The sequence below is a fragment of the Tachypleus tridentatus genome, chromosome 6, assembly GCF_004210375.1.
Source record: "Tachypleus tridentatus isolate NWPU-2018 chromosome 6, ASM421037v1, whole genome shotgun sequence".
Taxonomy (NCBI): Eukaryota; Metazoa; Arthropoda; class Merostomata; order Xiphosura; family Limulidae; genus Tachypleus; species Tachypleus tridentatus.
The window spans coordinates 128,149,482-128,164,745 of record NC_134830.1 but is presented as its reverse complement, the minus strand read 5'-3'; the positions used below and the strand labels follow the sequence as shown (position 1 = coordinate 128,164,745).

Below are 15,264 nucleotides of genomic sequence, written 5' to 3'. Positions count from 1 at the left end.
TTTGGTTAGGTTACGTATATTATAATCAATGGCACAAATTATGATCTGCATGGAATAAATAGTAAATACTCCTTATTTTGGCTTGCGATTACAGGTGTGATATCATTTGAAGTAATATGATGATCCTTTACTACTTTGATTATAAAGCTCAAACAGTAACACAATCTGAGAACAAAATGAGCTTTTACAAACGGAAGGTGAATGGCTATTTGCAGAATTAAAAGTATTGATAAGAGTGCCAGTTATGCCCAGTAAGCAGCTCAAACCTCCAAATCCATGCGAGGGAAGACTTGACTTTTTATGTATAAGGTTTAGCAGACAATTCTTGTTCTAGAGTGGTGAGTGGGGTAAACTAGCTGCCGTATTACCGTTAAATTAAGGATGGCTAGTGCAAATAGCTCTTGTGTACCTTTGTGCAAAATTCAAAACAAAAAACAAATCTTCCAAATTTTTGAACAGAATTTTGTGATTCATGTAAAACGATAATTATCACCTCATATTTAGTTATTAATCACAGTTGCACAATGGTCTTGATTACTGCACAGACCTAGGATCTGAACATTGCATGAATACACATAGTATCCCTTGCTAACATAACAATCCTACAGTTTTGCTGTGTTTTCAAACGATGAACGAATTCTCTTTTCAAGCATTGTCATTGAATATGCAATTCTTCTTCAGATTTCTTCTTCTGGCTATTCCTTCCCAGTGTAGACAAAACTGACATTTTGAAGATAGGAAGTTGTCACCTTATACCAGTAACTCTTTTGTTAAGATCTAAGACGGATGTGCGAGGTAAGATTACACCCTTCTTTTTCTGGTGTCTCATTAAATTGTCATGAGATTTCACACTAAATTAAACACTTCTGATGAAAACTTTTGGCATGTAAATATTTGCACATGAGCAAGTGTTTAGTATACAAGTGCGTTGTGGAGTGAAGTAAGAAACACGAAATCTTCAAAAGACCGTGGCAGTTCTGGGATTGCAATTGAAGTTGATAGAGGTATGTTACCTTTCAAGTTGTTCTATTTTCTTGGATTTAACCCTCAGCTTACTATAAGTAAAAGCAATTATTTCCTTTAGTTGAAGTGTTCTTCATCGTTACTCATTGAGCATTACTATTTAAATTGGTAGGTAAAGAAGTTTTTTATAGTCTGAAGGTTAATGCAAGTGTCCACATTAAATTGAATTAACTAATATAAGGGTGTATTATTAAAATAAAGAGAGGATGACATAATAATGTGTTCCTGGTGTGATAATACATCAATATTAAATTTAAATGAAACATGCAAGTACTGCGTAGTAATTAAAGGAAGGAATTTCTGGAGGCACAGTGGTAAAAAAGAGAAGAAATATTTACAACCAGAACTGATTTTCAACTAAAGTTTTAGTGTTAACGTTTGAATACTATTGTGTTGAATGAATATTTATAAACCATTATTACTTTTTAAACATTCGACAGATTGATAGCTATTTTTATTTGAGTGGTTGTTTTACTTTGGTTTTATGCACAGTGAAGGAACACCACTATATATATAACTAAATTCAGATCACATTCAAGTAGAAGTTGCTCATTGTTTGAGTTAGGAATTTACCTCTTTTGGTGTGTGTGTGTGTGTAAAAATGATACTCCTGTACTGACTATTAGAAGATATCTAACTATTATGAAAGAAAATATTATGTTAGTTAATAATTACTTTTTTTACCCACGGCATAATGGCTTATACAAGTGTTCTGAGATTTTGCTTTGTTTTTTTCAAGTAGAAAAGTTTAGCTCATATCTGTAACCTCTCGACCGATTTGAGATGTAATTGCAGTTTTTGACCCAGCATGCCAAACTATTTCAATTATAGATTACTTTACTCTAATCTAACTTGAAATAATTTCATGTGTCGCAGCTGTTGAGAATTCCTTTTTGTTATGCATAAAATACGTGTTCTTTCTTTAGTTAAAAGTCGATATTACATTTCTTATTTAGTAAGATTATTAAACGTGAGCTACTAACATGCAAGTAGACATAAATCAGACAATTTATTTAGATCTTTCTATAGTAGAATACATATAAATTACTACTTATTTTCGGCCTATAAAGAGAAATACTGAAAGTTTTGAAGAGTACAAATCAATATTACAATTTTGTTGGTTAGCGAGAACTTTGGACGAGTTCCAATAGGCCTTGAGAGATTTAAATGGTAGAGTATCTCTTAAATTAAATGTACACAGGAGCCTGCTATGTAGTCCTGTGATGAAAAGCATCAGTTTTAAAGTTATGTTATAATGTTTTATAAGTGATATCTGGCTTTAGAGATGTTTTAAAGAATTGAGAAAACAAAATAATTTTGATCTCCTTTCCAGGTAAGCTGGATTATATAATTAAGCTGTCAAGATTTGTGTTTGAAATTAAGCATAAAGCTAAACAATGGGCTTCTATCCACTACAGGTATCGCAGTTCTATCCTACGGGTATCGAAACCAGGTTCTAGCATTTTAACTTCGCAGACATGCCGCTGTGTTGCTACGGGGCGATCTGTACAGTGTACGAAAGTATACGTTACATTTAATTCAAGTTTTCTTCTGTTCTAGCAAGAAGACTTAAACTAAACTAATGTGTATTGTCGTGATTTAAGATCACACAATACAAATATCAACAAGACAAATAATTACTGATGAAATTATAAAAAAATGCACACACAAAGCAAAAATAAACACTTGAATTTACTGAATAGAAGCAGCCGTTGTTTGTTTGTAATTAATCCTTATAGGGTTTGCAATAATATGAGTCACAAACAAATAAACAGAAATATCATCAGTAGTGCATTTCAACGCCTTAATGATTTTTGTGATTTCCTGTGAATTTTACAAAGAAAATAAGTTACTTTGCCTAATTATTTGACCAGCTCCTTACTTTGATAGTTCTAACAGACAAATATAAAATGAATAGATATTATGCACTATGTTTTATTTGATTGTTAAGCGCAAACAGACAATCTGTACTCTACCCATCGTGGGTATCGAAACACGATTTTTAGCATTACAATCTGTTTGACTTTCTGCTGGGCCATAGGAAGGTGGTGCAACATGTGGACCACATGGATAGTGATCAATTTTAAAACAAATTTGTAATTTGAGGGTTATTGTTAAAAGATAATTGTCAGATTGTTGATATGAACTTTAGAACTCATAAGAAAATACTATAATACATTACGACTCAAAACAAAAGTTCTAACATATCTCAAGCCAAAACAAAAGTGTATAATAGTTATTTATGCATTAAAAGATTATAACACATCACAACCTATAAAATATTTTAAGACATTAAAGCTCAAGAAATAGAATATAATACACCAGAACCCATAACAAAATAGTAAATGCATTAAAACACGCAAAATATTATATAAAATTAAACCCCACAAATTTAAATATAATGCATAACAATTCATAACCTCATTTCATGTTAGGTCACTTCAGGTTTTCTTTTTTCTTTGTGCAAAAGAGTTACACATATTTCAGTGTGACATTTAATCTACTGTAATGATAGTGTGGGAAACTGTTCAAATGTTTTAGCTAGCCACGTTAACCTTGCCATTCTTCTTGCTTCAAGTAAAACAGTGAGTAGCTCAGGCTAGCACGTTAGCCAAATTTTTAAAGATTTTATGCATTGAGCTAATCATCTATTTTCTTAATGTTATTTAGGTAACTGGTATCATTCTGAATATTTTAACACACTTTAATACATCGTAAAATGTTTTTGAAGTTCCTTATGATTTAATATTAGCAAGTAACCTCTAGTTCAGTAGCACTTTGTAGGTGTGAGATAGCAAACAATATTTTGTTATGCTTATCATTAATTTATTATTTCCTTCTGTTGTTTAAGTTATCTAAGAATTTTTATTTGCATTAAAACACTAACTCATGTCAACTAATCATTTGTATTTTGAGTAATATTCATTTATGATGAAAGGGACAACAACATTACAAAATCCGGCTCATTAAATCTTTCTGCCAATAACCAATTCTCGACAATACTGATGAAGAGATTAGGATTAAGTAAGGACTAGAGAACACAGAGACTTGTATCTGAGTGAAGTGAAGGAATATTAAGAGAATAAAAGGAATATGTAAATGATGGCAAAATATTATGACAACAGCGTTGGTAAGATAAAAACACCTTAAAGGTTGCAAAATTATCCATGGATTATACCATATACCGCCGTTGAGTCATGGATTGATTATTAATCATATGTATATTAAATTAAGACAACGCGTACTACTGCTGAAACGTTCTAAACCAGTGAAATTTGAGTTATTAACCTAGTAGCTTGTGCCAAATGTTCATATTTAAATCAAAGCTTTTTTTACGACATACTGTAAATCAGTGGTTCCCAACCATTTTTATGCCCTGCACCCCTAAAAATTAATTATTTATTTAAGAATATATGTGAAGGTGGTCAAAACAAATTTTTATAATTAGTTTTTAATGATGTGTAAACAAAAACGAAACATTTGGAAAAGAAAAAATATTACAACAAACTAAAAGTTGTATAAACCCTACCCTTAATATAAACAAAGAAAAACAACTGTTATCTCGAGCACCCCTGGTTGGGATCCACTGCTGTAAATAATCAAAACTTTGTCTTCAAGTCTAAATAGCTATAACATTGAAAACTGAATTTCGATACCCATGGGAGCACAGCACGGATAACCCTTTGTGTAGCTTTTTGCTTGTCAGGAAGCAGTCAGCACTGATATTACGATATTCGTGGTTGCCTGTCTGTTACAAAGACAAACAAACAAAGAATTTTACACCAATTTGATATTATGTTTCATTTTTCAATATTTGTTTAAATCTCTGAAAATTGCAAGGTTTCTTATCCAGATTGTAAAGGCTAGAAGGTTAATCTGTTCTAACCAATGTGTCACGTAGGGTAATTTTTGAAAGGATTATTGCAGTGTAATTTGTAAAATGTTTTGTTGTTGACACATTGTACTTACAGCTTTTTACTAGAACTCTTTTCAAAGTGTCCAAGATGCAGAGCAGGATTTGGATATTTCTTTGTGGCTTAACCCTTGCCAACACTGTTATTGGTAAGTTTGCAAATATCTCTTGCTTTCTTAAAAAATAATACATTTCTTATGAATGACAATTAAAAACTGTGATTTTCCTTCTATTTCTTCTTGTTAACTTTTCTTATATAGTGAATAAACTTATACAGAACTCTTATAAAGGTTTAGCCTAGGAAATAAAAGAAACAATGTGTGAAATAATAAAAAAATACAATATAAACAATTTTATATTCTAAAACAGTTTTGAGCTGAATTTAAACACAACACTACATATGCAAACAACGTTTACACACAATAAACAAAACAAATCGTAGAAACCAAAGGTACAATTGAATCAGTATTACTTTTACTTATACCAAGATTTTCCATAAAACTTGGCAATAGGAAAACCAAAAGTAATATTTTATAGTATTGTAAAATTTCACATATCTGAGAAAAAAATTTAAAATGAAATAGCCTGGAAATTTTAGAATAAATATAAACCTAAAAAAGAAAGTCTGAAAAGACTAAAACATCAAGTTCCTTTCCACTTCTCACCCCATTTGTTGCCTGCTCTGGAACCGGCAGCTGTAACATTTAACCCTGTCATGTTCGCCTCCTTCGACACAGCTCGTACCGACGCTGGTGGTTTTGGTATTCTGTTTTAACCATTTATCTTAATTTCCCAATCTGAACACTTCACACACCATGCTAAGAATCACTATATACCTAAGCCGAGATATGAACCGTATACCTGAAATACCCAACCCTTATTTTGAGTGCGGGGCTGAAGAGAAACGAACGTTTCTCTGAGCCAGTGGTTGTCTCGCAAGTACAGACGGTGTCAAATATCGATTATTTTATACTTCGATCACTATTATAATCAAGTAAAAGGGAATATGAGAGAAATGTACTTGTATTTAATTTACACTGCCGAATTTGGGTTAAGGTTAAATTGTCGGAGCTCATACGTCACAGATAAGCTTGTAAAGAGTGCCCACAACAAGTAGTATGGAAAGTGACGGTCTAACTAATTAGTTGATAGGAATAACAGTCCTAAGTTTCCGCCATACTTTTTAATGAACAACTTTTATCCATAGTCAATGGAAACATTTTATTGTGTTAGAGCTTTAAGGGTATCTTATTATGTAATCTTTATTTCTCAAAACTTTCTAAAGCATTAATCTATAGAACAAAACTGTCCGATAGGTATTACAAGTTTTTGTGGGGAATTAGCCGAACCAGTTTCGATAAAATAAACTTGTATGAAATCGTCAATAATCAGACGAAAAGTTCAGATTTGAAAGCCATTTAAAATTAATTGCCTCGAATGAGACCTCAGCTGGGCAAGAATGTAAATATGAAAATTCGTCACCAAAAGAAAGTTGTGTTTGACACTGTGCGTGGCCTGGGTACTTGCATTAGACTAACTGATTTTCTGCTACGGCTCAAAAATAATGGAAAGAGCGACCCACACCCTGGTTTATTGTATTATTTTTAAAGCTAAACATTCTAGGGTACCGTTCTGGACATAGGAATATTTTCGTTAATCTTTTATTAGGTTATTTATATTCAAATTAGAGTGATGTTTCGATTGATAAGTTTATTTTACTGCACAAAGTGCTTCATGGTATGAGAAATATTAATTAAAACAGTGATTATAAAAATTATTAGAATGATTCCAGAAAGATAAATATCACAGTTTGTTCAGTACTACAGGTAATATTTGTTATACTAATATTTTATTGCAGTTTGCTTAATCATCAACTACTTTTCACGTTTTGACATAATTTTTGGAAAATTGTTTCTCCAATTAGAGTAGTTACGTATGCTTTGATTTAAAAATTAGGCAATAGTTAAAAGTATGATAAAGTATCCTTAATTACGTAGTTTATTTAAATAGAACCTATAAAATGAATAATAAAAATGTTTGTTATAGAAACTTAAACACAATGATATTGCAAAGAAATAATACTCATCATGCTTTTAAAAAGTAGCATGTGTGTAGAAGAATAATTACAGATCTTTAACATTAAAGCTACCGTTTCTGTTTTTTAGGAGATCTAGGAATTAATAGAACTCTGCATAGTGATCCAAATTTTGTCAGTTACCTGAAGGAAGTACTGGAAAACCTAAGAAAAATCATGCCAATTGGCGTCCCTGGAGCTCAAATCCCGGTTTTAGATCCATTCGAGATTCCAGACAATATCAATATTAATGTGAAAGAAGGAGTAGCAGATTTTCACTTAAACTTTGAAAGGAAGTTTAGAATTGAAGGGCTGTCTAAATTTGTAGTCCAAAAATTAGATGCAGATCTGGCGAAACTGTATGCTGAAGGAGAAGTTGTACTACCAAAGCTAACTGCTACGGGTCGTTATCAACTAGATGGGAAGGTTCTAGTGTTCCCACTATATGGTGATGGTGATTTTCGAATTGAGGTAGACAATGCCATTGCTTATGGGCGATTCCAGGTGAAAAACGTTAACAACAGACTGAAAGTAGAACAGCTAAATTTGAACGCTAACGCTGACAAAATACAAATACAATTAGAGAATTTGTTGGACCCAAAGTTGTCTCCAATCCTCAACCAGATCATTAATGATCTTGGGAAAACTGTCTTTGATAAATTCCAGCCAGTAGTGATGGATCTTTTGGGTAGCATCCTTCCACCCCTTATTGACAAGGAGATGGGTAAATTCACTGTAGATGAAATTATTGCGGGAAAATTTATTCCTTAAACGTATATAATTGGTATATAATAATTGAAAAATATAAGAAAACACAGATACAAATGACAGCTTAGAGATATGACTTATACGATTTCCATTCAAAATAAAATTCTGTATTTTGTTATTCTGTTGCATTAAGTAGCACAATAAATATATTAGAACCGCTTATATGGAATTAATTTAGTTATTTTAGAAACAGACGACTAAGTAAAATATTATATTCAACTGAAACAAGTAAATGTTTTTAAATGAACAAATTGTAATTTGTTCTTTTTTCCTTAATATATGGTAAGTGTAGCTTGAAGTAACAATAGCAACACCACTCGCATATGACTCACACACTCGAGACAAAATTATAACCAATATTGATTAGCGTAAAAACTACAACCTATTCAGAAAATGACGTTTAAAAATGTTTGGGAAAGGTGCACGTTATAGAAATATTTCAATTAGAAGAACTTAACATATTATATCCTAATCAGTGATAACTTCGGATGCTTCGTATTTCTTTGTATAACATATGATCGACTATCAGTAATTTGGCAGTCTGTGGTTAATTATTTTATTTTCGTCCGAATATTTCTCTATTTAGAAGTCATCAGCATATAACTAGCATATTCAATTACGTGTTATTCATTGCTCTGCGCCTGCAACAATACCACAGTTCTTCTATCCTTGGTATCAGTGTTCAAGATGACTAGACAGTCTGGTCTCAAATAAGCTGATTGCAGAGTCTCAAGAAAAGCATGCTTTATTGATTGCAATGCTTTGTAACATCGCCACCAGTAGCACAGCAATATACCTGCTGACTTATACCACTAAAAACCGGATTCAAACACCCGTGATGGTGCAGAGCACAGATAGCCTTTTGTGCTTAATAACAGAACAACAATAGATTTTTCACAACATTAAGCGTATCTAAAATAGTTTCCGCATAACAAAACTGTTATCTTAGAGAAACTACCCACTCGAAACTGCACATTTCATTTCATCATGGCTTGTGACCAATATTCGACTATTATAGTCACAATACGAATGAGGAGTTCAGTTTCGTATGGATACGAATCCGCGTTAATGGTTTCCATTTTACTACCCACTGATACACCATTCAAATTTTTAGTATTAAAATTAAATATGAAGGCAAACACCAAGGAATTGTCTGTATAATCAAATATCTCTTTTATTGCAGCATTATTACTCTGAAAACCCTCAATTACTTAAAAGTGGCCGGTTAAGTACTTAGGTCATACTTAGGCATGACATATGATTCATATGAGCCATCTTAATTGATGAAAGCAAACTTTGGTCTACTTTTAATTAAGTTGCTATTATACAGAAGCGAGATATAATGTACTGAAACAGCAGGTGCCTTCTAGTAGTTCCAGATAACTTTCTCTCCATAACACCAAGAAGACATCACCATGTATCACCATGAAATTTCTGGTTTTAATTTCTTTTTAATTAAGTTGCTATTATACAGAAGCGAGATATAATGTACTGAAACAGCAGGTGCCTTCTAGTAGTTCCAGATAACTTTCTCTCCATAACACCAAGAAGACATCACCATGTATCACCATGAAATTTCTGAAGACATCACTATGTATCACCATGAGTTTTCTGACAATCACTGTTAGAGACAACCAACTGTTCTTCAGTTGCTCTGTTACACTATTCTTTAACACCAGCTTAAGCACCTTTCTGGCTAAATATATGATATAATACAGATAGAAATTGTCCTTAACTTCCTTTCTAAGATGTTCAACTACGATATGAAGTGTTTGAATGTAACCATGAAAAACAACGGGAGTTTTTGTGGTAATAGACATTTGGACAGAAGTCTTTTACAAGAAGACATTAATGGAGGTCATTCTAGCTTATGTTGAGAGTCTCGAGGAATTTATTCGTAATGATATCTTCACGATTTGCAGCAACGACTATGGAATATGTATTTCCATTCAAAGAATAACAATTATTTTACGAATTCCTTTCAAGTTTTAAACAAAACCAAATTGAAACATCAGTCAATCAAAGAATGCTAGTATTGAACGAAAACGTATCCTGAGCAGTGACTTTGTGATAACAAAAGATAAATGAGAAATGCAGTTTGTTTGTTTTTTTACACAGTCATGGACAAATTTAGAGGAATGTAAAAACTTTTAGTAGGATAAGTAATATTATACAGGGATACTAGGTTTATTGAATTCCAGTTTTTTTCAGCAGTTTTTGATGTTGAAATCGTTATTTTAGATTTAACAGGTGTTTAAGAGCTGTTAAAATGTTAACGTTTAATAAAAGGTAATGCAGTTTTTATTTATTACTTACAATACACGCAAAATAATTAAATTCAAATGTTTCCTTTGAGAAAGTGTCACCATGTGTACTTGATTCTAAAGTTACATTATTTATATTCAGCATAATGTAAAACGTTGTAACTACTTGTTGCTATATACAGTACCTTGCAAGCATTACCTCCTGTGCGTGTAATAAAGTTGTTATTTTTTGTGAAAGATAACTAAAATGGACAAAAATATTTATTATATTGATCTCAGAATTGTTTCTAAGGATTACAAAGAACAAAAGGTGCATTGTTATTCACTTTAGCTATATAACTAAGAAAAATCTTAAAAACATGTGTTGTAAAAGCCTGTGTATATTTTGCACTGTCCATGATCCCTTGAATGTGTACAAGTTCTGCAGTGGCAGCTGGAGAAAAACATACCCACTGTATTATGGACTCACCACCATGTTTGACCGTTGGGTCATGAAAAAAGTTGCGTTTCCATCAACACGTCTTTTTTTAAACTTAACCCAAAAAGTTATGCGTTGGTCTAATATGACTATAGAACTTTTTGGCACATTGTTGTAAGATTATTGATATGTTTACAGGCTTAGTCCTTTAGTGATCTAAGATGCATCTTCGTCAGTAGTAGTTTCTTTGTTGTTATTCTCTCGAACAAGCTTTTTTCTGTGTGTAAGGTACGTAATGCTGTCGAAGTGTGTACAGTAACTCCAGTTGATGCTACTGAAGTCTGCAGTTTCTTTAGTGTCACTGTTGGTTTGATAGTTACATCTGCTTGTTCGAATGCAGACTTTCCTAGAATGACCTGATGTTTATAAGGTTGAGGTAGTGAGACACGCTTTCCATTTCTTCACAACATATTCCAAAGTACTTACTAACAAATTGAGAACCTTTAAAACCGATTTATAGCATTATCTGGAATTGTGCTTCTGAACAATCTCCTCTGTTAAGTCTGTAGAGAGTTCTTTTCTCATCTTTGTCAATATGTAACAGTAAACCAAATCTTAGCTTTAAAAATAATCTGATGAAATCAATATTGGTGGTTCTTTTTGAACCACGGCTTTAAAATATAATTTGGTATCTGATAAAGTTGTATAGAACCACTTGTATTTACTTTAGTAGGATAGTGATGTAAAGTTAAATCGACGATGATAACATCTAAGGAGCGAGTAGACTTTTGCTTGTTTGTTTTTGAATATCGCGCCAAGCAGCACGAGGGCTACCTGCGCTAGCCGTCCCTAAGTTAGCAGTGTAAGACTAGAGGGAAGGCAGCTAGTCATCACCACCTACCGTCAACTCTTGGGCTACTCTTTTTACCAACGAATAGTGGGATTGACCGTCACACTATAATGCCCACGGCTGAAAGGGCGAATATGTTTGGTGCGCGAGGATTCGAACCCGCGACCCTTAGGTTACGAGTCGAAATCCTTAACCCACCTGGCCATGCCGGGCCCAGACTATTGCAACATGTGTTTAAGAAGTTTTATTGTTATATCTCTACTCTTAGTAACTGCACCTCTTGTTCTTTGCAATGTTTATACACTAGGCTGACATTAATATAATAATTATTGTTGACCATTTGGGTTATGTCTTTCACAATACCTAAAACTGATTACCAGTAGGAAAGATGGGGTTAAAATTTGTAAGACAGTGTACATAGCTTTAAAATGATAGTTATTTTTCTGTATAAACGGAAGTTGCATCTAAAAAGTACACAAACTAAAAGAAATTACAGCAATTAATCTTTTTAAAAGAAAACACATATCACTTAACCAATAAGTTATAAAAAATTTACATTTCTACATATTTCGAATTGAAGTACAACAGACATGTTTACTTGAAGTATTTTAGTCATTGTCTTTAGATAAAAGACACAAGCCTATTCTCGTGAAAAGTTTATGCATAAAGTTCGTTTACAGAGACGCTATTTTACTTAATCCAAACGATGCCCAATATATTTTCTTGCATAAAAGTCAAACTGTAGTTAAATATTCTGTTTTTGATAGTTCCAAATTATACAAATAAACCAACTGAGTGACTAGAAACCAATTTTGACTAGAGAACAGACAGTTTTCTAAAAATAATTGACATTTATTTCCCACTCTTCGAACATATTTGAAGACGTTAAGTTTCATAGCATCAAACATTGCGCTAAAATGGTTATAAGATGTGAAAAACTGAAAAACTAGGCGTTGTTATCTCACATAAAAAGAGGATATACAAAACATGTCTGATAAAGAAATACAAAAAAAAACACTTATAAATGTCAGGAAGGTCCTAAAATTTCATATAGTTGAATAAAATATTAAATAAATAACATTTTTTCTTTGAAGCTCCTAATCCCAACTGCTTTGGCAGACATTTTTGAAAAACAAGAGTGGCTGGTTCAGTCAGCAACTACATAGCATGTTCGACAAAGTGAGACTCGAACTCATACTATCAGGTTGTAAAAGAAAATGAAATTAAGGTATGTTCACGTTCTACAGCCCTCTTCATATATAGATCACCCTGTCTGATATACCAAGCACGACAAAAACAGTAAATTTGTTGTATAGTTTCCTTCAACTTCCCATACCACTAGCAAATATTGTTTTGATAATCAGGCCAACCCCAACTTTGTTGAATTAAAAAGATGTAGCGTTTCAACATAATTCATATCCATCAACAGACGATTATTGAAATGCCATAATCCAGGACTGTAAGGTATCCGACTAAATTTAAAATCAACTATCAAAAAGAGTGCGATCTGTTTGAGGAAACCAAGATCGATCTAAAAATAAACAACACATTAGGTATAACAAAAAGTTTGTCAATCCGAGATTGAGTTAGCGAACCACGAATAAACTTTCCACTTGTAAAAGTATGTCGACCACAACGTCAACTATTTCAAGTAGCCAAAAGTTTGAATATGAACTTAGTAGTTAATTAAAATGTTAATATGTATTAAATTTAATGTTATTTGCCAACAAAATAGATACAATTGCCTTTTATATTTTAATATACCAACAAAACACATTATAATTTATAATAATAATTATTACTAATAATTATTAGCCTCACGCTGATTAGAAGAAGTTTATTTCTTACCGGTGAAGATATTTAATGTCTTCAGAAAGACAATAAGGTCCAAGGTAATGTACTGAAGTTGAGTGTTTGTAATGTTCGACATCTATAACGTTCTTGGTATAATTCTGTATATTCCAATTAATAGGCGTTAACCACAATTATACCTTTCTAGGCCTTTAACACACCGACTATAGTTGTCCAATAATATTATCTTCCTCAGTCAATCCTCTACCCGATTTTTACAAGAATCATGCGAGTTATAGATATTTGACCAATATTGTCACGCACTTTCATCAAACAAATATTGTTGATTTTTACGCACGTGAACGTTCTACAATTTTCGAGGATAAGCGGGACAATACGGAGTTAAAAATATAAATCACAGGCAAGAAAGAAAACTATGCAGAAACAAACATAGGCACAAGAACAAATATACAACAGTAAATCTGTTACACACCACAGAGGAACGAAGACACTTCCAATAAAGAAAAGGTACTTAACAGAAAAACTGGTGATTAGTATCTTGATATAATTTTACCGGAGATTTATCTAACTTAATATTAGTGACGCAATTAAAATACTACTACAACTAAATTTTTTGCAGCTGGGAAAAGTGTAAATAAACAAACCGTTCAGAAAGAGTTGGAGGAGCGTACACATTAAACAATACAAAAAAAATCATTAAAATTACAATTAATAGCTATTACTCTCCCCCAGTTATCAACATTGTGCAAACTAACAAATTGAAGAAATGAAGGATGCACAAAAACTCCTTGACGACCACTCACTGCATTTGATATAAAAATTGGCCATGGCCAAAATTGACTAACTAAACAGTAATAGTGATCACCAAACAATGTACCTTGAATTCAAATTACAGAAGAAAGCGCACAAAAATATATTAAATACTTTTTTTAATTTATCAAAGTCTCTAAGCCGTTAACAGTTCACCATTCCTATCTTGAATAGATTCGTCACACTGGGGAAAATAAAATGATTGTAATTTGTTGTTGTTTTTTGCCTCTAGTTTTCTCACACGAGGCATTCCCTGGTCTCATAGCACTTTTTAACATTACAATCAAATTTATTCAACTTAGAAATAATGCTCGCGTCAAATTATGTTTTGTTTTTAAAAAATGTTGGTACGTGTGACAACTCTTATGCTTGCGCAAACATAATTTATCATGATACATTATCTTGCAAAACTCTTTCTACGGCAAAGTGTTCATGTTTTGTTGACATCTGAGCTTAAAATCATGAAACTTTGAAATATTAAACTTCATTATATTTGGAAACTACACAATCTAATCCAAACTAAGAAAACTAGAATAAAGAAACCTCTGATATCATATGAGATATATTTTTCAAGAAAATTAGAATATTCTCAATTGCAGATATATTCAAGCCCTTTACTATGGCAACCTTAAGTCTGTTTAGGTGCAAAATGTTAGTTTCAAATATCACATAATTAATATAATGGTCTCTTTCTGTAATCAAAGTGATTTAACTTGACTTCAGGGTAAATGCATCTGTCCAAACCACAACTCACATACGACAAACCAACCATTATGATCAAAGCTAACTAATGAATGAATATTTGCTGTAAAATTATCATCAACGCCATAAGTGTAGTTACCAGTATGGCCGCCAATTTTGACCTCATTCCTTTAAGTCGCACAGAAAATAATTTTTTGGCCACACGTTTGTTTCATATCTAAAGTGTTTTAGATTACACACGATTACTTTTGTCAATACACATCGACAAACCACAGCAAGTAGGAAAATGGCACTCGATAGTAACCAACATTAGCTTTAGCATCGCAAAACTATTATTCGGGGCCCAGCACGGCCAGGTGGTTACGGCATTTGACTCGTAATCCGAGGGTTGCAAATTCGCATCCCCGTCGCGCCAAGCATGCTCGCCCTTTCAGCCGTGGGGGCGTTAGAATGTAATGGTCAATACCACTATTTGTTGGTAAAAGAGTAGCCCAAGAGTTGGCTGTGGGTGGTGATAACTAGCTGCCTTCCCTCTAGTCTTACATTGCTAAATTAGGGATAGCAAGAGCAGATAGCCCTCGTATAGCTTTGTGCAAAATTCTAAAACAAGTTATTATTCGGAACAGTAGT

General features: G+C 32.7%; 1 protein-coding gene across 2 annotated transcripts; it reads left to right on the top strand.

Annotated features, from left to right (window-relative positions):
• Positions 1 to 3,503: 3,503 nt before the first annotated feature.
• On the top strand, positions 3,504 to 7,940 carry LOC143253628 (uncharacterized). 2 transcript variants are annotated; one of them, XM_076507784.1, is made up of 3 exons: positions 3,504 to 3,608; positions 4,995 to 5,085; positions 7,102 to 7,940. In XM_076507784.1, exons 2-3 carry the CDS (start codon positions 5,028 to 5,030, stop codon positions 7,779 to 7,781), a joined length of 738 nt encoding a protein of 245 aa, XP_076363899.1. In that variant the 5' UTR covers positions 3,504 to 3,608; positions 4,995 to 5,027; the 3' UTR covers positions 7,782 to 7,940. The 2 variants fall into 2 exon arrangements, with proteins under 2 accessions (XP_076363899.1, XP_076363900.1); XM_076507785.1 differs by lacking the exon at positions 3,504 to 3,608 and adding an exon at positions 3,634 to 3,693.
• The last annotated feature ends 7,324 nt before the right edge of the window (positions 7,941 to 15,264 follow it).